General features: G+C 49.2%; 1 protein-coding gene across 4 annotated transcripts; it reads left to right on the top strand.

Annotated features, from left to right (window-relative positions):
• Window positions 1–3,118: 3,118 nt before the first annotated feature.
• On the top strand, window positions 3,119–19,438 carry ECSIT (ECSIT signaling integrator). Of its 4 annotated transcripts, none has more exons than XM_003981889.5 (9): window positions 3,119–3,276; window positions 3,489–3,625; window positions 9,308–9,427; window positions 13,090–13,507; window positions 13,894–14,117; window positions 17,910–17,967; window positions 18,084–18,232; window positions 18,432–18,537; window positions 19,095–19,438. In XM_003981889.5, exons 3-9 carry the CDS (start codon window positions 9,332–9,334, stop codon window positions 19,343–19,345), a joined length of 1,302 nt encoding a protein of 433 aa, XP_003981938.1. In that variant the 5' UTR covers window positions 3,119–3,276; window positions 3,489–3,625; window positions 9,308–9,331; the 3' UTR covers window positions 19,346–19,438. The 4 variants fall into 4 exon arrangements, with proteins under 4 accessions (XP_003981938.1, XP_006928501.1, XP_006928502.1 ...); XM_006928439.4 differs by having other exon boundaries at window positions 3,489–3,629; XM_006928438.5 differs by having other exon boundaries at window positions 3,197–3,280.
• The last annotated feature ends 305 nt before the right edge of the window (window positions 19,439–19,743 follow it).

Here is a 19,743-nt window from a genome sequence, read left to right as displayed (position 1 = left end):
GAGGATCTAAAGTGGGCTCTGTGCTGGGCCGCCTGGGTGGCTCAGTCGGTTGAGCGTCCGACTTCAGCCCAGGTCAAGATCTCGCAGTCGGAGAGTTCAAGCCCTGCATAGGGACCTGTGCTGACCGCTCAGAGCCTGGAGCCTGCTTCGGATTCTGTGTTTCCCTCTCTCTCTGCCCCTCCCCCGCTCATGCTCTGTCTCTCTCACTCTCAAAAAATGAATAAATGTTTTAAAAAAAGTTTTTTTTAATAAAGTGGGCTTTGTGCTGACAGCCGACAGCCCAATATGGGGCTTGAACTCACAAACTGTGAGATCATGACCTGATCCAAAGTTGGATGCTTAACCCACCGAGCCACCCAGGTGCCCCCATGTTTTAAAACGTTTAAACTGAGCTATTACATAAACCAAAATGTATGGATCTTAACGGAAAGCTCAATGAATTTTCACATATATACTCGTGTAGTCGTTACATAGCTCAAGCCATAAAATATTTCTTTTTAAAATGTCTTTATTGGGGCACAAGCAAGCAAGCACACAAGCAAGATGGGGCTAAACTTTTGGGCTAATTACACGGGGTCAACGTTCCAAGTTCAAAATAGATTAACATTAACAAGATGGCAGCCACAATTATGTCCTAAACAGTTCTGACGTTGTACTTAATCTTTTTCAAGCTGCCAGTGGTTGGAAAAGGCTTCAATGGAGCAAGGGTCTTTGTCCGTGTCCCCAGTTAGAATGCCAGCTCTCCAAGGCCAGGAATTTTTTTGTGTTCACTGCTCTTCCTCAGTGCTTAGAACAGTGCCTGTTATAAAGGCAAGCCCTCAACAGATTCCTGTTGAGTCAATCTGAGCCTTCTCATGGTGGGGTGGGAAAAGCCTCAGCCTCCTGTGCACAACCCTCCCCCATTCTGGCCCAGGGTCCAAGTCTCCGGCAGTGTTGAGGGAAGATCTTTGAGATCTGTTCAATTGCTTCCCACTGTCGGCTCTGGGTCATGAGGGGCTCCCCTGCCTCACGCCTTGGACAGGGTGAAGTGGTACATCCATAGCATGTTGAGGATGCCCAGGACCAGCATTGCCAAGGTCAACACACCTCAAATTTTAGAATGGCATCACAATGATGCCAGCTACATAGCCCAAAGCCACACCATTCAGTGAGGCCACTCGTGAGGTTCAGGGGCAGCCGACTGTACTCAGGAACCAACTGTGGACAGGTGGGTTAGAGGATCGGAGGTTGAGGGAAGGGGAGGGGAATGCAGAAGACCGCGAAGGTCCCCTTGTGTCCCCAAACCCAGGCACCCAAAATTAGCAAAGGGCTTTGAGCACAGAAGTAACTCAGTAAGGCAGGCTGCCCTGGGGCTGGGGAAAGATGCCGAAAGGCAGGGGCAGGGTAATTAGTCAGGCATGTGGAAGGTGAGCTACAGGGGGCTGTCACAAAGGGACTGGTGGTCTAAAGATTGGGGTGAGCATTAGGCACATTTATCCATTAATCTATCCATTGTGGTAACTAACATCTGTTGAGCACCTACCATGTCCAGGTCCTGTCCCTACAGCTGGGGACACTACACGTCACAAACAAATTCCCCCTGTCCTCATGGAGCTTATAGTAACGGAGCCCACAGATGTTCAATCCATGCAGGCAAGGAGGAGGGGAGAGGTGTGTCCAGGGCTCTTTACATGAAGCAGCAGAAGCCAAAGAGAGAAACTGCACGGTAACACGGGCACATCTGATCCCGGTTCGCGGAGAATCCCCACCAGGTCTGGAGAGAGCAGGGGTCAGAAGTGTGCCAAGGATTGTGTGAATGTGACCCTGGGGTCCCACCCAGCTGGATCCTATCTATCTTAGGGCGGGTAACCAGAGCCCTCAGCCACAGTCTGTGGGGTGAGGTGAGCAGGGGGCCCACTGAACCCGGGACAGCCGTGGACAGGGCGGCTGGGGGCCTGGTGTGGAGCGGTCAAGGCCCTGGGTCAACCTCTTCCCGGGGCTGGGGCAGAGAGAGACAGCGGGCTGGACAATGAACCCCCTTAGCTGGGCCAACCTCAATCTGAGAACCTTCCTGAAGAGGTCCCTTCCTCACCTGGTCACCCACAGCAGTGTCCACCCCACTCCCCTGTGCTGCCAGTTCCCCACACTCGCAGGAGTGTAGAGTGGGGGTGAGAGTGAAATGGAGAACGTCCCTCTGGGCCTGCTGACTCTGTTACAGAGTGCAGTTGATGTTGACTGTCTCCGGGGAAAGCAGGTAGTACCTGCTGAGAGCGCTGATGGCGAGGGAGAGGAGGATGAACACACACCTGGGGAGGAGACAGGGGCAAGTTAGGTGCCCGCCCTCCTGGCCCCGCCCCTCCCTTCTGGCTCCGTCCCGCACGACCGGAAGTCCCCCTGGAGGCATTTGCTTGAGTCCAAATCACAGCCAGAGGCTGACCAGCACGCGCTGGCTGAGCACCCAGGGGCTCCTTTGGTGCGAGACCAAGTCAGAAGGCTGCACTGGAGGGGGCGCCATAGGAATGGGCTGGGTGGTCATTGCCCTATGGCCAAGTCTCCGCCCCAGGTACCGCCTATGCCCAGCAGCTTTATATATATATAATTTATATATATATATATAATTTATATATATATAATTTATATATATTATATATAATATATAAAATTCATATATATAAAATTCATATATATATATATATATATATATATATATATATATATATATATATACATAAAATCCCATGAGGTTATTATAACTGGCCCATTTCAGGGTGAGATGACCCAGGCACAGATGAGTTAAGCAGGAGCCCAGAGTCAGGGAGCTAATTAGCAAAACTTGTCTCCTTCACTGCTATGTATCAGCCCAGTATCCTCAGCGACTAAAACTGCGCCTAGCACACGGTAAGCGCTCAATAAAGGTTAGGCGAACAAACGAAGGAATCCACATCACTTCTACCATCAATATTTTATTTCCACATTTCAGGTGGGAAAACTGGGCCTCCACCTGGAGTCACAGGCCGCCTAAGTCCAGCCTCCCAGCCCGGATCGGTCCAATCATTCCTTTCCCTGCCTTAATGGGGGTGCGGCTTGCCCTGTTGGGGGTGGGGCCTGGCTCGGTGTGAGGAGGGACCAAGTTCTTTCTGTCTTCCTATTGGTGCTCCTCCATTTTGGGCGGGACCTCTCTAAACCTGTGTTCTCGATTTGCTGTCTCCCCGGTGGCCCCTGACCTGGAAGCTCTCTGGGTAAAATGGCGGCGCCCAGAGTCACGACCGAGCCGGCTTGGAGTCCGCGGCTTGCCGCGTGAGTATGTAGATCGCCCGTGGGAAGGCGAGAGCAAACTGCTGGGTCCTGGGGTGGCCGGTTCTGGGCCGGCAGGACGGGAGCACAGCCCAGAGCGACCCAGCTGCAGGGCCAGGGCACCGTGACCTTTGGAGGTGCGGGGCGGGGACGTGCTGGAAAAAGCCGATCTCTGTATACTACCCTCCCCACGTCCCTAATCTCCTATTTTGCAGATGAGACAGCTGAGGCTCAGAGAGGTTAAGGGCCTCTCCCGAAGTCACGCCGGAAGTTGGCAGCTAGGCTGGAATTCGGACCCGCGTCTGTTTATCCCAAGGATCCCAGAATCCTGGCAGGCAGCCTCAGAGCTGCTGTAGGTACACCCCGCCATGGCGTTCAGATTTACAGATCATAGATGTTTTGTAGCAATTTAGCTCTTCTCCCCATTCAACTGATACTTGTTAGGCACCTGCTTTGTACCAGGCACTGTCCAGGTGCTGGAAACACAGCAATGAGGAAGACAGACAAAAATCCCCTATCTCCTGGGGTAGCCAGACGTTAAACACGTCAGAAATGCAGGGAACAGGTGATTTCAGATGCTAATAATTGTTAACAGTGCATTCATCAGGGTGATGGGTGCTTGGATTGGGAGTGGGGCTGTGGTCCAGGAAGCCCTCTCATTTGAACATAGACCTGCACGACCAGAGACAGCTATGGACGAATCTAGGAGAAGAAATTTCCAAACAGGGGGAATAGCCAGTGCAAAGGCTCTGAGACTGGAATAAACTTAGCTTGTTTAACAAACAGCGTAGCTAGACCTGTGAGAGCTAGAGTGATAAGAGTTGAGTTTGGAGAGGTAGACTCTGTCTACACCCCACCACGGGGTTCAGACTTACAGATCTGAATATCTGTGTAATGTAACACTAGTGATTTTTAGGCAGAGAACACTGAATTTAGTTTACATTTAAAAAAAGCTCCCTCTGGCCATGGCGGGGAGAACTGACTGGAGGGGAAGTTGGGTAGGCCTTAAGGACAGAGATCATGGGATTGGGGTGGTGGCTTGCCGATGCAGAGAAATGGATGTATTTGGGACGGGCTTGGACGTACTCATCAGAACTACTTGGTGGACTGAATGGGGCAATGAGGGACATAGCGGATGCAGAGATGACTTCTAGGTCTGTGGCCCGAATGACTAGGAATGGTGGTGTCATTCGCTAGGGTGGAGAGGAACACGTTTAAGCAGGGATATCACTTTGGAGCAGATTAAGTTGGAGATGGCTGGGTACATGCGAAGATGGCAGTTAGGCATGGGGGCTGGAGGTCAGGACTGGCAATAACTGTTTGGAATCCATCAGAACATAGATTGTCATTTTTCAGACTTTAACGCACATAGGAGAAACCTGGACTCTTATTCAAATGTGGATTCTGACTCAGGAGATCTGGGTTAGGGCTGAGATTTTGCTTTTCTTTTCTTCTTTTTTTTTTTTTAATTTTTTTTTTTTAACATTTATTCATTTTTGAGACAGAGAGAGACAGAGCATGAACGGGGGAAGGTCAGAGAGAGAGGGAGACACAGAATCTGAAACAGGCTCCAGGCTCTGAGCTGTCAGCACAGAGCCCGACGCGGGGCTTTGAACTCACAGACCACGAGATCATGACCTGAGCCGAAGTCGGACGTCCAACCGACTGAGCCACCCAGGCGCCCCGAGATTTTGCTTTTCTAATGAGCTCCCAAATGATGATATTGATATAGCTGATCCCTGGAACACACTTTGAGTAGTGAAGATTCAGATTAAGGTCTCAATCTTAGCAGCATATTAAAGTCACTGGAGTGTTTTATTCATTTTATTTTTTATTTTCGAGAGAGAGAGCGTGAGCGGGTTGGGGATAGAGGGAGGGAGGGAGGGAGGGAGAGAGAGAGAGAGAGAGAGAGAGAGAGAGAGAGAGAACCCCAGACAGGCTCCATGCTGAGTGCTCAGCGTGGAGCCCGGCTCAGCTGTTCTATGACCCTGGGATCATGACCTGAGCTGAAGTCAAGAGCTGGGTGCTCAACCCACTGAGCCACCCAGGCGTCCCCATTGCTGTACTTTAAAATGCTGATGCCTACCTTTAGATACTTTGATTTATTATATCTGGTGTATGGCCTGGGCATGGGAATTTTTAAAAGCCCCCAAGATGATTCTAATATGAACAAAGTTTGAGAACCATTAAAGCTGCCTACAAGAATACAGAGAAGAGGGGAACAAGTTGAAAGACACTTCAGGGTAGCAGACAGACAGATTCAGGATGTGGGCCTCTTTGCAATCTTAGTACTCAAAGTGTGGTCCCCACACCAGCAACATCAGCATCATTTGGAAGCTTGTTGGATGTACAGGATCTTTAGCTCTACGCCAGATTTGCTGAATCCAAATCTGCATTTTAACAAGATCCTAAGTGATTCATCTACGCATTCAAGTTTGCAGACATTGTAGCTTTAAAGAAGGAGGTGGGTCATGTCAAAAAGGTGGGAGGAGGGCCTCACCCATGATGTATGTTTCTGAGAAATTGAGCAAAATGAAGCCTTAAAAATAATCATTGGCTTTCATAAGTGCAAAATGCAAAAGGGGCCTTTACAAATGGTATTAGTGGAGTGGTTGGGGCAGCAGCCAAGTTGGAGAGAGTGAGGAAGCATAATGTGTATACACCTCTTGGGAGAAACTTTACTGTAAAGGGAGCAGAGATATGGAGCAGAGGCTGGAGGGAGTCTTCAGGTCAAAATGGGAGATGTTAGAGAAAGTTTAAATGGTGATAAGAATGATCCAGACATTTCCCATCTCATTTTATGAGGTCAGCATTATCCTGATACCAAATCAAACAGACACTAAAAACTACAGACCAATATCTCTTACGAATATGGATGTAAAAATCCTCAACAAAATAACAAGCAAACCAAATTTTAGCAACATATAAAAAGTATTATATACCATGATCAAGTGGAATTTATCCCATAAAAGCAAGATTAGTTTAAAATCTGAAAATCAGTTAATGAGATATACCATATTAATAAAATAAAAGATAAAAACTACATGCTTATTTCAGTAGATGCAACAAAAAATACTTCACAAAATCCAGTATCCTTTCTGATAGAAGCATTCAACATCTGGGTATAGAAGGGAATTTCTTCAACCTTATAAAGGCCATGTATGAAAAACAGACAGCTCACATCATACTTAATGATAAAAGACTGGACACTTTTCCCCTGAGATCAAGAATAAGAAAAGGATGTCCACTCTTGTCACTTCCATTCAACATTGTACTGGAGGTTCCAGCAAGGGCACTTGAGAAAGGAAAAGACGTAAAAGAAACCCAGTTTGGAAAGGAAGAGATAAAACTATACTTGCTGATGATGTGATCTTGTATATAGAAAAGAATCCAATAAAAAGCTACTGGGACTAATAAGTGAGTTCAACAAGGTTGTAGGATAGATCAACATATAAAAATAGTATGCCAATATAGAAATACATATAGTGCCATACTAGCACTGAACAGTGTGGAAATGAAATTAAGAAAATAATCCCATGTGTAATAGCTTCATAAAGAATGAAATATGAATAAATTTAACAAAATAAATAAAAGACACATACAGTGAAAACTATAAAACACTGTTGAAAGAAATTAAAGATGATCTAAGTAAGTGGAGAGGTATCCCATGTTCATGGATCAGAAGACTTAATATTATTAAGATACCAATATTCCCTAAACTGATCTGTAGACTCAATACAATCCCTATCAGAATCCCTCTGACTTTTTGCAGTCATTGACAGCTGATTCTAAAATGTATATGTAATTGCAAGGGACCCAGAATAGCCAAAACAACTTTGTAAAAAAAAAAAAAAAAAAAAAAAAAAAAAAAAAAAAAAAGTACAAAGTTGAAGGACTTACACTTCCTGATTTTAAAACTTACAAACTATAATAAAACAGTGTAGTGCTGGCTTAAGACTCAGTATAGATCAATAGAATTGGGAGCCCAGAATTAAACCCTTACATTTATGGTCAATTGATTTTCAGCAAGAATGCCAAGACAAAAAGTACACTTACCACGATGAGCACTGAGTAATGTATAGAATTGTAGAATCACTATATTGTACAGCTGAAATGAATATAACACTGTATGTTAACTATACTGGACTTAAAATTTTAGAACTTAATTTAAAAAAGAAAAAGAATGCCAAGACCCAGAAATACAGAAAGAATAGTCTCTTCAACAAATAGTACTAGGGCAACTGGATATCCACATGAAATGAACCCCTTTTTCACACCATACAGAAAAATTAATTCAAGGTGGATCCCAGGCCTAAATGTAAGAGCTAAAACTATTAAACTCTTAGAGAAAACATGGGAGTAAATCTTCATGACCTTGGGCTAGGCAGTGGGGTTTTTTTTTGTTTGTTTTTGTTTTAATTTAGTGGTTTTTTTTTTTTTTAACGTTTATTCATTTTTGAGAGACAGAGAATGAGCAGGGAAGGGGCAGAGATAGGGAGACACAGAATCTGAAGCAGCTCCAGGCTCTGAGCTGTCAGCACAGAGCCCAATGTGGGACTCAAACTCAAGAACTGCGAGATTATGACCTGAGCTGAAGTTGGACACTCAACCGACTGAACCCCCCAGGCACTCCTTAATTTAGTGGTTTTTTTAGATATAACATCCAGATCACAGCTATAAAAGAAAAACATAAATTGGACATCACTGGAATAAAAACTTGTCCTGCAAACAGTAACATCAAGAAAGTGAAAAGTAGTCTAATGAATGGGAGAAAGTATTTGTAAAACACAAGGGTCTAGTATTCAGAATATATAAAGAACTCTTACAACTCAATAATAAAAAGATAAGTAACCCAATTTTTTAAATGTACAAAGGATCTAAATAGACATTTCTCCAAAGAAGGTATGCATCGGCCAATAAGGGCATGAAAGAATGTTCAACATCGCTTTTTAAGGAAGTGCAAATCCAACCATGAGATATCACCTCACATTCACTAGTGTGTCTGTAATCAAAAAGACGACAAGAATTGGCAGGGATGTGGAGAAATTGGAACTCTTACATGTTGCTCATAAGAGTGTAAAATGGCGCAGCCACTTTAGAAAATCGTTTGGCGGGTGTGCCTGGCTATGTCGGTTGGTAGAGCATGCACCTCCTGATGTGGGGTTGTGAGTTCAAGTCCCACATTGGGTGTGGAACCAGCTTAAAAAATTAAAATGAAAAAATAAAGCAGTTTGGTAGTTCCTCAAAATGTTAGAATTAACCATATGTCTCAGCAATTTGACTTCTGTGTATCTACCCAAGAGACATGTAAACACTTTTTCACACAAAACTTCCACCCAAGTGTTCATAGCAGCATTAGTCCTAATAGTCAAAAAGTTGAAACAACCCCAACTATCCACCAATTGAGGAATAGATAAATAAAACATGGCTATATCTGTATAGTTGAATTTTTTGACAAAACAAATGAAGTCTGTTACATGCTACGACATGGTTAGCCTTAAACACATGCTAAGTGAAAGAAGTCAGCCACAAAAGAGCACGCGTCGTATTGTACAAACTACCCGGAATAGGCAAATTATAGAAACAGTAAGGTTAGTGCTTGCCTGGGGTTGAGTAATGAGGGGAAATAAGAGAGACTGCCGATTGGGTATAGGTTTTCTTTTTGGGGTGACAAGAATGGTGTAAAATTAGATTGCAGTGGTGGTTGTACAACTCTGAATGTACTAAAAAAAAAACCATTGAATTTTACACTTGAAAAGGCTGAACTACATGATACGTGAATAAAGCTGTTACAAAGAAAGAATGATCCAGTAGGGAGGCAGGCCATGGCAGGAACAGATTCCTCAAGGCAGTGAAAGGTTTAGCCCAAGAAAATCGGGACGCTTGATCGTAACAGCCATTGTAAGTCCATGCGGTGAATGAAGACACCAGTGGGGCTGGTGAGTTGGCCATGCAGTCTGGAACACGGCCACAGCCCAGAAGGGGTCTCCTCTCCATTAGTTGGCTGATGCTGTCTTTTCTCTGTCTCGGCCAGGTGGTTGTCTGACAAGTGGAGGCAATGAGCTGGGCCCAAGCCATCCTGCTGGCCCGGGGCCTCTCTCGGGGCTGCGGAGGCATCTGCGGGGCCACCGTCACGGGAGCCCCCTTCTCTCAGGTAACCACCAGCTGAACAGTCGTCCGCTCACCCCGGCCGGCCTATCTGCTCTGAGGGCCAGTTGACCCCGCCTTAATTCACTTTAAGAAGGGCTGGTGCCCATGCGGGTAAGGGAGTTGAATTTGGGAATAAGGATTTGTGAGCTAAGTAGATGTGGGTGGTGACTGTGGGTAACCCCTGTATCCACTTGTTGAGATTTGGGCAGAAACTTGAACTTCCACCCCTTCCCGGGGTGACCAGACGGCCCAAGCCAGTCAACGGGCATAGATGCCTACCACAGTGATGGTGGCCGCCGACCTTGTTCTGTTGTGCTTCACAAACAATGCGGTTTTGGGCTTTGTGTGTTTGTTTTTACAAATTGAGGGTTTGTGGCGACCCCGTGGCGAGCAAGCCTGTCGGTGCCGTTGTCCGACAGCGTTTGCTCACTTTGTTCTCGGTGTCCCGTTTTGGTAATTCTTGCAGTACTCCAGACTTACTCATCATTATCCTATTTGATCTGGGATCAGTGATAGCGACTTGCCGGAAGCTCAGGCGCTGGTTAGCATTTTTTAGCAATAAAGTATTTTTTATTTAAGGTACGTCCATTTTTTTCAGACTTAGTGGTATTGCACACTTTATAGGCGACGGTGTAGTGTAAACATAACTTTCGTGCGCACCGGGAAGCCAAAAAATTGATTTGACTCCTATTATTGCGACGCTTGCTTGATTGCTGTAGTCTGGAACTAAACCCTCGATATCTCCGAGCTATGCCTGTACCTCCCTTACCGAGCACTTCCTCTGGGCCAGGCCGCGTGCTATGCTGTTTGTTATGCTTTTATCTCATTGGTACTGTCTCCCCTTCTTTCGGCCATTCTAGAGGTTCCTTCCAATGTTTATTTATTTTTGAGAGAGAGAGATAGAGCACGAGCCAGGGAGGGTCAGAGAGAGAGGGAGACACAGAAACAGAAGCAGGCTCCAGGCTCTGAGCTGTCAGCCCCGAGCCCGACGCGGGGCTCGAACCCACCAACCGTGTGACCCAAGCTGAAGTCAGATGCCTAACCGACTGAGCCACCCAGGCGCCCCGCTTCCTTTCTGATTTTTAAAAAAAAAATTTTTTTTAATGTGTTTATTTATTTTTTTTAATTTTTTTTTCAATGTTTATTTATTTTTGGGACAGAGAGAGACAGAGCATGAACGGGGGAGGGGCAGAGAGAGAGGGAGACACAGAATCGGAAACAGGCTCCAGGCTCTGAGCCATCAGCCCAGAGCCTGACGCGGGGCTCGAACTCACGGACCGCGAGATCGTGACCTGGCTGAAGCCGGACGTTTAACCGACTGCGCCACCCACGCGCCCCATGTTTATTTATTTTTGAAACAGAGAGAGACAGAGCATGAGCGGGGGAGGGGCAGAGAGCGAGGGAGAGAGAGTATCCCAAGCAGGCTCCATGCCGTCAGCGAGGAGCCCGCCTCTGGGCTCGATCTCCCAAATCGTGAGATCATGACCCGAGCCAAAATCAAGAGCCAGACCCTTAACCGACTGAGCCCCTCAGGCGCCCCTCGCCATATATTTTTAAAGATGCCGTATGTATAACCATTGTAATTTAAACATTCAATTCCATTTCAAGTCAGAAATTTGGTGGTGTTGCCATCCACATGTGGGTTAGCGAACATTTTTGTACTGAGTCAGTAAGTATTTTTGGCCTTGCAAGCCACACGGTCTCTGTTAGAACTATCTGGCTCTGCCCCTGTAGCACAAACACAGCCCCAGACTAGACGTAATAAATGCGCGTGGCTGTATTCTAATTCACCTTTAGTGACGAAAGCAGGCAGTTGGCCATATTGGCCCCACAGGCTGTAGTTTGCTGTCTTACATTGCGGAGGGATCTCGCCTGTCCCCAGTAGCCTCCATTCTTCACTCTGGGGAACAAGATCTTCTTGACCCAAGAGAAACACCATCATAACAGAAGGGGAAGCCGAGGCCTGAGCAGTAAAGTGGGATGTGGTCATAACCTAGCAGAGGACAGGCAAGCCAAGATTCCTGCCGACCACAAAATCCGCCTTTTCTCTTTTAAGTTTTTGAAAGCTATCTTTTGAATAGACAATACGGCTAGTTACAGCGGGCAATTTGGTTCAACATTCAAAAGGTTCCGGGGCGCCTGGGTGGCTCAGTCAGTTGAGCGTCTGACTTCAGCTCAGGTCATGATCTCGCAGCCTGTGAGTTCGAGGCCCGCATCGGGCTCTGTGCTGATGGCTCAGAGCCTGGAGCCTGCTTCGGATTCTGTGTCTCCCTCTCTGTCTGCCCCTCTCCCGCTCATGCTCTCTCTCTCTGTCATAAATAAATAAACATTTAAAAAAAAAAGGTTTTTTTAATTAAAAAAAAAAAAGTTCTAAGGCTACACCATGACCCCACTTAGCTCCCCTCTCTCTCGAGGCAAGAGATGTTCCCCACTTCACGCGTTCCCTTCCAGATATATTTCACAGGAGCAAAAAAATTATATACATACAGTTGATTCTCATTATCCGCCGGGGTTATGTTTGACAAAGTGGCCGCGTACACCGAACTAGTAAATACTAAACTGTCGCCTCCAGGGAAATGTGGGGTCGGTTCCTGCGAGCCTCTGCTCACAGTTTCACAGGCGAGTCAGTATCTTGTTGGATGTGCGTTTCTGTTTAAAGACATCTTATTTAATATATATTGTTGGCTCATTAACGTTGAACTCACCGCCGACAGCACTATAACTCAAGCCTGAATGTAGCTTATCTACCACACGGTATTTTCTCTGTAAGGAACAGCAGAGCCTTCTTGCCCGTAGGAATGCTAGACGGCCCGTCAGTACTATGCGTGGGGGCCATTTTCAGCCACAACAGCACCGACCAGAAGATGTGGAAAATGTGCACTAAGTAAATCTCTAACAGGACGCTTGTCGAGAATACAAGGGCTGAATCCAGAAGGCTGAGCGTCACCTTATTCCATCTCAGCTGGGAATGAACGGGCTTGGGTGACTCAGATTTCTCACAGCACAGCCTGTGTCTGTGAATGACCGGGAAAGTGCTGAGAGTATCGGCGTTGGGATTGCAAATCAATGTAGCAAGCAGGCAAATTTCCAAATACGGAATCCACAACTAATGAAGATCCCTTGTGTGTCAGTGGGTGAGGCTTCTTTATACCTATGGGACCCTACTGAACGCACCACTTCACACATTCCTTGCTTTGCTTTCATAATATATACCCTGGGGCTCGTTCTGGGTCACACAAGACCCTCCTCGGTGTGTCTGACAGACGCAGGCGTCCCTCGTCCAGGTTCATGGCCATTTGCTTAACCATTTCCTTGCTGATGCGCGGCGGGGCGGCTTTCCCCTGCTACGGTGGACAGACACAAGTCATTGGGCACAGGTTGGTGGGTAGCTGTAGGATTTAAAAACCAGACGCAGGATCGCTGTATCCGAGGGTGTGTGTTTGTTATCCTGGCGAATATTGTCGAGCTGCCTCCGTGGGGGTTTTACCATTGTTTTCTCACACTTCGTAATGGTGCCTGATCTTGGACTTGTTACCACAGCACCACACAGGCCTCAGAGGCCCTGAGGGATGCCCGCTGGCACCTTCCCCAGGAAAGAGCCGGCCCGGCAGTCCCCCAGGGGCCCTGGGAGGGGCCGGATTCCAGCAGCGGTTTCTCTGTCCCCAGGTGTCCCTCCAGGCCCCGCGGGGTCTCCGCTGCAGCGCAGCCACCCACAGCTCTGACTCCTGGCTGGTCCCTCCCCCGCCTAAGCCCCCAAGGGGACCCACCAGGGCCCTGGCACCCCACGAGGAGCTGTTTAGGCGGGCACCAGATGGGGCGCAGGACAAGGCGAACTTTGTGCGGGCCGTGCAGACCTTCGGGCAGCATAACGTGCACAAGCGGGGCCACGTCGACTTCATCTACCTGGCCCTGCGCAAGATGCGGGAGTACGGCGTCGAGCGGGACCTGGCCGTCTACAACCTGCTGCTCGACGTCTTTCCCAAGGAGGTCTTCCGGCCTCGAAGCGTCTTCCAGAGAATCTTCATCCACTACCCACGGCAGCAGGAGTGCGGGATTGCTGTCCTGGAACAGATGGAGAACCATGGTGAGGCCAGCAGGCCCAGGGGCGGGCAGCGGGCTCTCCCCCCGGGACGTGGGCCCCTCCGTCGCTCCATGGCTCCAACTTGCCTTTCCTCGGTCCGTTTTGCTGGCTCGCGCCCCCTCCCCCCTCCCTCAATCTCTCCTCTGTCTCTGGTCTCTTTCCTCTTTCATCTCTCCCTCTGACCTTTCCTTTAAATTCTGATTCTTTTCTCCCTCACCGTCATCAATTCCCTGACTAAATTCTCCCTGCCTCTGGTTCTTTCCATCTGGCCCTCCTCATGATTCCCTCTTGGTCCCGGCTCTTCTGGCCCTCTCCGTCTCCCACGTCTCTGTCTCCCCTTCTCCCTCCTGCCCCCTCCCTGAGGCCCTGCCTGCTTCTGCCCGACACAGGGGTGATGCCCAACAAGGAGACCGAGTTCCTACTGATTCAGATATTTGGACGTAAAAGTTACCCCATGCTCAAGTTCGTGCGCATGAAGCTGTGGTTCTCCCGCTTCAAGAATATCAACCCCTTCCCACTGCCCCGGGACCTGCCCCAGGACCCCGTGGACCTGGCCAAGTTGGGCCTGCGGCACATGGAGCCCAACCTCAGCGCCAGGGTCACCATTTACCAGGTATCCACCCCTGTTCGCACCCTCGGCCACAGCCGCGGGCTGAGCCCTTGCTAGATTCCCGTGGCCCTCACTCCTCCCGGCGGCTTGACCTCTGACCTTTCTCCCGCCCCTCCCCCTCCTGTCTGTATTCTGGGCATCTGGCTTCCTTTCTGCCAGTTTTCTTCTCAGGCTTTTGTGCTCACCCTTCTTTCTGCCAGGGACGCTTGTCCCCGGGACTTCATGTTCTTCAGGTCTCGGCTCTGCTGTCCCTTCCTCAGGGTCCCCTTCCTGACCACCCTAGCAGAGGCACACCGGGTGCTTGGCTTGGTCGCTCATTCACCACAACTCAGTTTCCCCTGTGTCTCTTGAGGCTCAGCACAGGGTCCGGCACAAAGCTGAGCTCAGCAGGTGTTTGCCGAATGACTGAATGAAATAGTCCACACACAGACACACACACACACACCAGTGTTCTAGGGGCCCCACTCATGCCAGACCACATGGGGGGATCCTGTGGTCCTGAAGGCTGACCCCAGGTAGCAGATAGTTTCTCTCAGAGCTGCTGGTTCTGAGACGGAGAAGCACTGGGGGCTCTGGGAGCCCAGAAAGGACAAGGAGCACGGAGGGCTTCCTGGAGGACGCGAGGGTGAGCTGCACTCAGGCGGGACAGAAGAGACAAGGAGAGCATTCTGGGCAGAGGGAGCAGCCTGGGCTGGGGTTCAGAGGGCAGCTGGAATTGCTGGAGATGTAGAAAGAGCTTCCTTTGGCCAGTTGCAGGAGGTCGGGGTTGGGGAGAAGAGACCAGGAGGGCACCAGGTTAAAGAGCGTGGTTTGGACCTGTTGGTGAAGAGGGGGCCACAGAGAAGTTTTGAGAAGAGGAAGGATGGGGTGGGAGCTCTGTTCTGGAAGGAGTTTCTGTTTCGAAAGCATCCTCTGGTGCTTGGCCACATGGGTGTTGAATGGGGGCTGGGTGGGGCTGGGCGGGCAGAGGACCGAGTTAATAGGAGAGTGGGTGATGGGGTGTCCGGGCGAGAAAGGACAGAGACTTGGCCTGGAGCATATTCCAGAGGAAAGGCATTCTTTAACTCACGTCTTCCTTTTGAAAAGTAAAGCTTTAGAAGCCAAGTGGTACTCTAGAACACAGGATGAAGAGTTCTCCCACGGCCTGGTCCCCAGTCCCCACTCTCCTTCCCCGGAGGTGACCACATCTGTGTCTCCTTCCAAAGAGATTCTGTGCATTTGCCAGCCGATCTAGCCTTTGTATTTATTCTTTTCTCCCCCTAATTATGAAAAGCACGTACAGAAAGGTTGAAAACATGGTAAAATGATCACCAACACTGCCTAGATCTCAAATGGGAACGATCCAAGCTCCATCAAGAGGGAATTGGCTACATAGATCATAACACCTCAGTCAGGTTGGTAAAAAAACAAACAAACAAAACACAAGTGAAAGGCTGAAGTATGTTCAGTGATCCAGTTAACTCCCTTCAGCATGAGAAGAGAGAGGAAATAAAAGTTCATACATTGATTTGCCTATTTTCACAAAAATAAATAATGCCAAGATAAGTCTGAAATGGGTAGAAATCATTATCTCTGGGCAGGTAGAAGAGATGGGGTAGAGAGAACAGGAGTGGAAGAGAGACATCTGTTTAAAATGGATCGACATTTCAACTATGTAAATGTTTTAGTGTATTTTTTTTAACGTTTATGTATTTTTGAGAGAGAGACACAAAGCACGAGCGGGGGAAGGGCAGACAGAGAGGGAGACACAGAATCTGAAGCAGGCTCCGGGCTCCGAGCCGTCAGCCCAGAGCCCGATGCGGGGCCGAACCCACGAACCGTGAGATCATGACCTGAAGGGAAGTCAGACACTTAACTGACTGAGCCACCCAGGCACCCCGATGTTTTAGCGTATTTAAAACAAAATCAAAGAAATGGGGAGGAGGGGGAACCACCATACTGGCAACAAACAGAAACAAAAGGGATCGGACGAAACATCTCCTTGATGGCAGAACCACTGAGACAAAAAGTTCTTCTGAGTCAGTCATCCAACTGCCCATCCTCTGTGGCATCTATTCTAAGAACACACAAATCTGTAGAGAAATCCCAAGCTTAAGTCCCACAGCGTTATGGTTAGCAGTAATATCCAAACTGTGTATTTTGATGGATAAGTAAAGGTGCTACTGTTGACAGGAACCAAGATTTTTAGTGTGCGAGAAAAAGAAAAATATACAATCAAAATGCTAAAGAAAGAAGAAACACGTGTGAAATCTAAAATGAAAAATCCGTATTAAAAAATCAGACTAATTATATTTTTCAGTAAAAAGGCCCAGGAGCAAAACATACACTGTGTCTCCCTCCCTCCCCTTCACCCCGCTCCTCCCCCAAAAACTTCTGCTTTAAAAATGTTTCTCTGGAGCACTGGAGTGGCTCAGTCAGTTAAGCCTCCGACTCTTGGTTTCGGCTTAGATCGTGATCTCACAGTTGTGAGTTCAAGCCCCACGGAGGGATCTGTGCCGGCCGTGCTTGGAATTCTCTCCCTCTCTTTCTGCCCCTCCCAACTCGTGCTGTCTCAGTCTCTCCCAAAAGAAATAAACAAACCTAAAAAAAAAAAAAAAAAACAAAACGTTTCTCCAATGAAGCAGCATTCTACCCGTGTTCTGCACCTTGCCTTTTGCTGTTTTTATTTAAGAATATGACTGGGAGCTTGTTCTATGTCCATACCTATTCACCTCTGTTCTTTTTAATTTGAAAGGATGGATGATATGTGTTGCAATAGTTGTAAGCTCTCAGACATTTCAATCAAAGAATAGATGCATTTTTTTTAAGTTTACTTTTTTTTTTAAATTTTTTTTTTCAACGTTTATTTATTTTTGGGACAGAGAGAGACAGAGCATGAACGGGGGAGGGGCAGAGAGAGAGGGAGACACAGAATCGGAAACAGGCTCCAGGCTCTGAGCCATCAGCCCAGAGCCCCACGCGGGGCTCGAACTCAGGGACCGCGAGATCGTGACCTGGCTGAAGTCGGACGCTTAACCCACTGCGCCACCCAGGCGCCCCATTAAGTTTCCTTTTTGAGAGAGAGAATGCGCGCACGCGCCCGGGTGCACGTGAGTGGGGGAGGGGCAGAGAGAGAAGGGAAGAGCCCAAAGCAGGGCTCGAACTCAAGAACCACGAAATCATGACCTGAGCTGAAATCAAGTCAGGTGGTCGGTGGGACTGAGTTACCTAGGCACCCCAAGATGCGTTTTTTTTTTTTTAATTAAATTTCATCTGGTTTTTTGAATCACGGCAGTATGTAACATCAAAAAGATATAAAAGGGATTTCCTTTCCTCCCACTTTTCTGCAGAGGCAAACCCTGATTTGCTTCCTGTGTCTCCTCAGGAGCACACTGTGCATGTGAAATTGTTTTTCTTTTTAAACCGTCACAAGCACAGAGCCCTTAGTACGTGCCAGGCCCTGTTCTCAGCATTTTGGGACCTTCCGAATTAAGTGCTGTCATCCCCATTTTGCATCTGGAGAAAACGGAAGCATCCAGGTACGTTGGCTGAGCCACAGTCACACAGCCTGTGGCAGAGTGGATTTTAGCGCAGGTAGGCGGGCGCCAGGGTCCCCTCTGTGTGCCCATCTTCAATGTCAGCGGCTCTTGCCCAAGTGGATAGAAATGAACAAGGGATGGGCTTGAGTCGACGGGTAGGAGGCTGAGAGGAGCCCTGAATTGGCCGGGACCTCCCGCTCCCCATTTCTCCCCCCAGCTCCCCTGTAGGGGGGGCTGGGGCCCACAAGCTTCCTTCCACCCCTCCTTCTCCTTGCAGATGCCTTCTGCCAAAGACTCCACAGGTGCGGCAGATGCCACTGAGTCCCACATTGTAGGTAAGGCTCTGGCCTGGGGTGGCTGGGTTCTCCCCAGGCCTGCTGGGTGGGCTCCATGGGCCTCCGGGTAGAGCCCCTCAGCCAGGGCTCCCTGGGCACGTGTGTCTCCATACCAGGCATCCAGACTCCCGATCAGCAGGCTGCCCTGGCCCACCACAACCCAGCCCGGCCTATCTTCGTCGAGGGCCCCTTCTCCCTGTGGCTCCGAGACAAATGTGTCTATTATCACATCCTCAGAGCTGACTTGCTGCCCCCGGAGGAGAGGGTGAGAGCCCAAAGCTTGAGTGGGGGGCATGAGTGTGTGTGAGGTGGGGGTGGGCTGGCACCACCCTGAGGGCTCATGTGAGATCTCAGAGGTGCAGGGGGGAAGGGGAAGGGAGGGATAGCCCCCGGCGTGGGGGGATAGGCTTCAGCCGGCTGCGAGATCCTGGGCCTCTGACTGCCTGCACCCCTTCCCCGGGTAGGAAGCGGAGGAAATTCCAGAGGAATGGAATCTCTACTACCCGATGCAGCTGGACCTGGACTATGGGAGGAGCGGCTGGGATGACTACGAGTTTGACATCCATAAAGGTACAACTGGGATGGGCACCAAACACCAGCTGAGGTGAGGCCTCTGGGGTGGAAGGCTGGCACCCAGGCTGAGACCTAGCCCAGTCGCCACATGCAGACCCAGCAGATGCCCAAGTACGTATACACACACACACACACACACACACACACACACACACACCCCTACCTCACTCCCCAGGGGCTCCAGGCCTGTCAGCCCTGGGTCATGGAACACCTCTGTGCTGGCTACCGAGTGTGACCAGGACAGGCTCAGTCCTTGCCCTTAGGCAGCTCTGGCCAGTGGGGGAACAGGCAAGTCAAGTTATATTCTTGGGGCCTAAGGGGAGGAGCACCAGGCTTCAGGTGGGATGTGGGGAGGACTTCCTGGTGGAATGTCAAAGAACCAGGAGGCATCACTTAGGTGAAGCATGGGATTGGCAGTCTAGACAGAGGGGATATCTTGTGCAAAGCCTTGGATGCGCAAGAAACGTCCGCCTGTGGCCCGGAAGGGGTGCAGGCACGGGGGCGCTGCTCCAATCCCCACGGCACAAACTCTGAGCGCCTGTTTCTCCCAACAGTGGAGGAAGGCCCTGTCTTCGCCATATGCGTGGCGGGTGCCCACGACCAGGCCACGCTGGCCAGGTGGATCCAGGGCTTGCAGGAGACCAACCCAGGCCTGGCCCAGATCCCCGTGGTCTTCCGCCTGGCGGGGTCCACCGGGGAGCTCCTGGCGACCTCCTCAGGACTGGAGGAGCCGCCCCCGCCCCCACCAGAGGGCCAGGAAGAAGAGGAAAACAATCAGCAGCGACAGCAGCAGGGACAGAGCTGAGGCTGATTGGTCACCAGCACAAACTGTGGACTAGTGTAATAGCATGAGGTGCCCTTTGAATGTACAGCAAATAAAAGTTTTCCGGCTCGGGGCGGCCTCCTCTCTTCTCTGACAGCGTGGCGTCTCTGCCCCTTTAATGTTTGGTGGCCTGGTTTTTCAAGGGGTCTGCGGCATCCGGGACTGACAGACCAGACCCCAAGCTTTCCCTTTGTTTTCACCTGACAGCTCCCACCCTTCCCTTGTCACCCTCAGGATGCATTCGGAATAAGTCGTGGGGAGAGGAGCCCCTACCTCCCAGGGTCTACGGGCCCATCTAGGTCTTTCTTCCCGAAGCTGGACTCAAACCTCAGCCCTTCCCTCGGTCTCTGAGAAGTTAGAAAGTTTAACGGAGGAAAGGA

Source organism: Felis catus, chromosome A2 (genome assembly GCF_018350175.1).
Source record: "Felis catus isolate Fca126 chromosome A2, F.catus_Fca126_mat1.0, whole genome shotgun sequence".
Lineage (NCBI taxonomy): Eukaryota > Metazoa > Chordata > Mammalia > Carnivora > Felidae > Felis > Felis catus.
The sequence above is the reverse complement of the archived record's forward strand: the minus strand, read 5'-3'. Positions and strand labels throughout refer to the sequence as shown.

Excerpts from the sequence above, each read along its gene's own strand:
- ECSIT (XM_003981889.5), top strand. The coding sequence starts at position 9,332 with ATGAGCTGGGCCCAAGCCATCCTGCTGGCCCGGGGCCTCTCTCGGGGC. Across the intron at positions 14,118-17,909 it reads CCAGGGTCACCATTTACCAG|ATGCCTTCTGCCAAAGACTC; the intron begins GTATCCACCCCT and ends TTCTCCTTGCAG. Across the intron at positions 18,233-18,431 it reads TGCTGCCCCCGGAGGAGAGG|GAAGCGGAGGAAATTCCAGA; the intron begins GTGAGAGCCCAA and ends TTCCCCGGGTAG.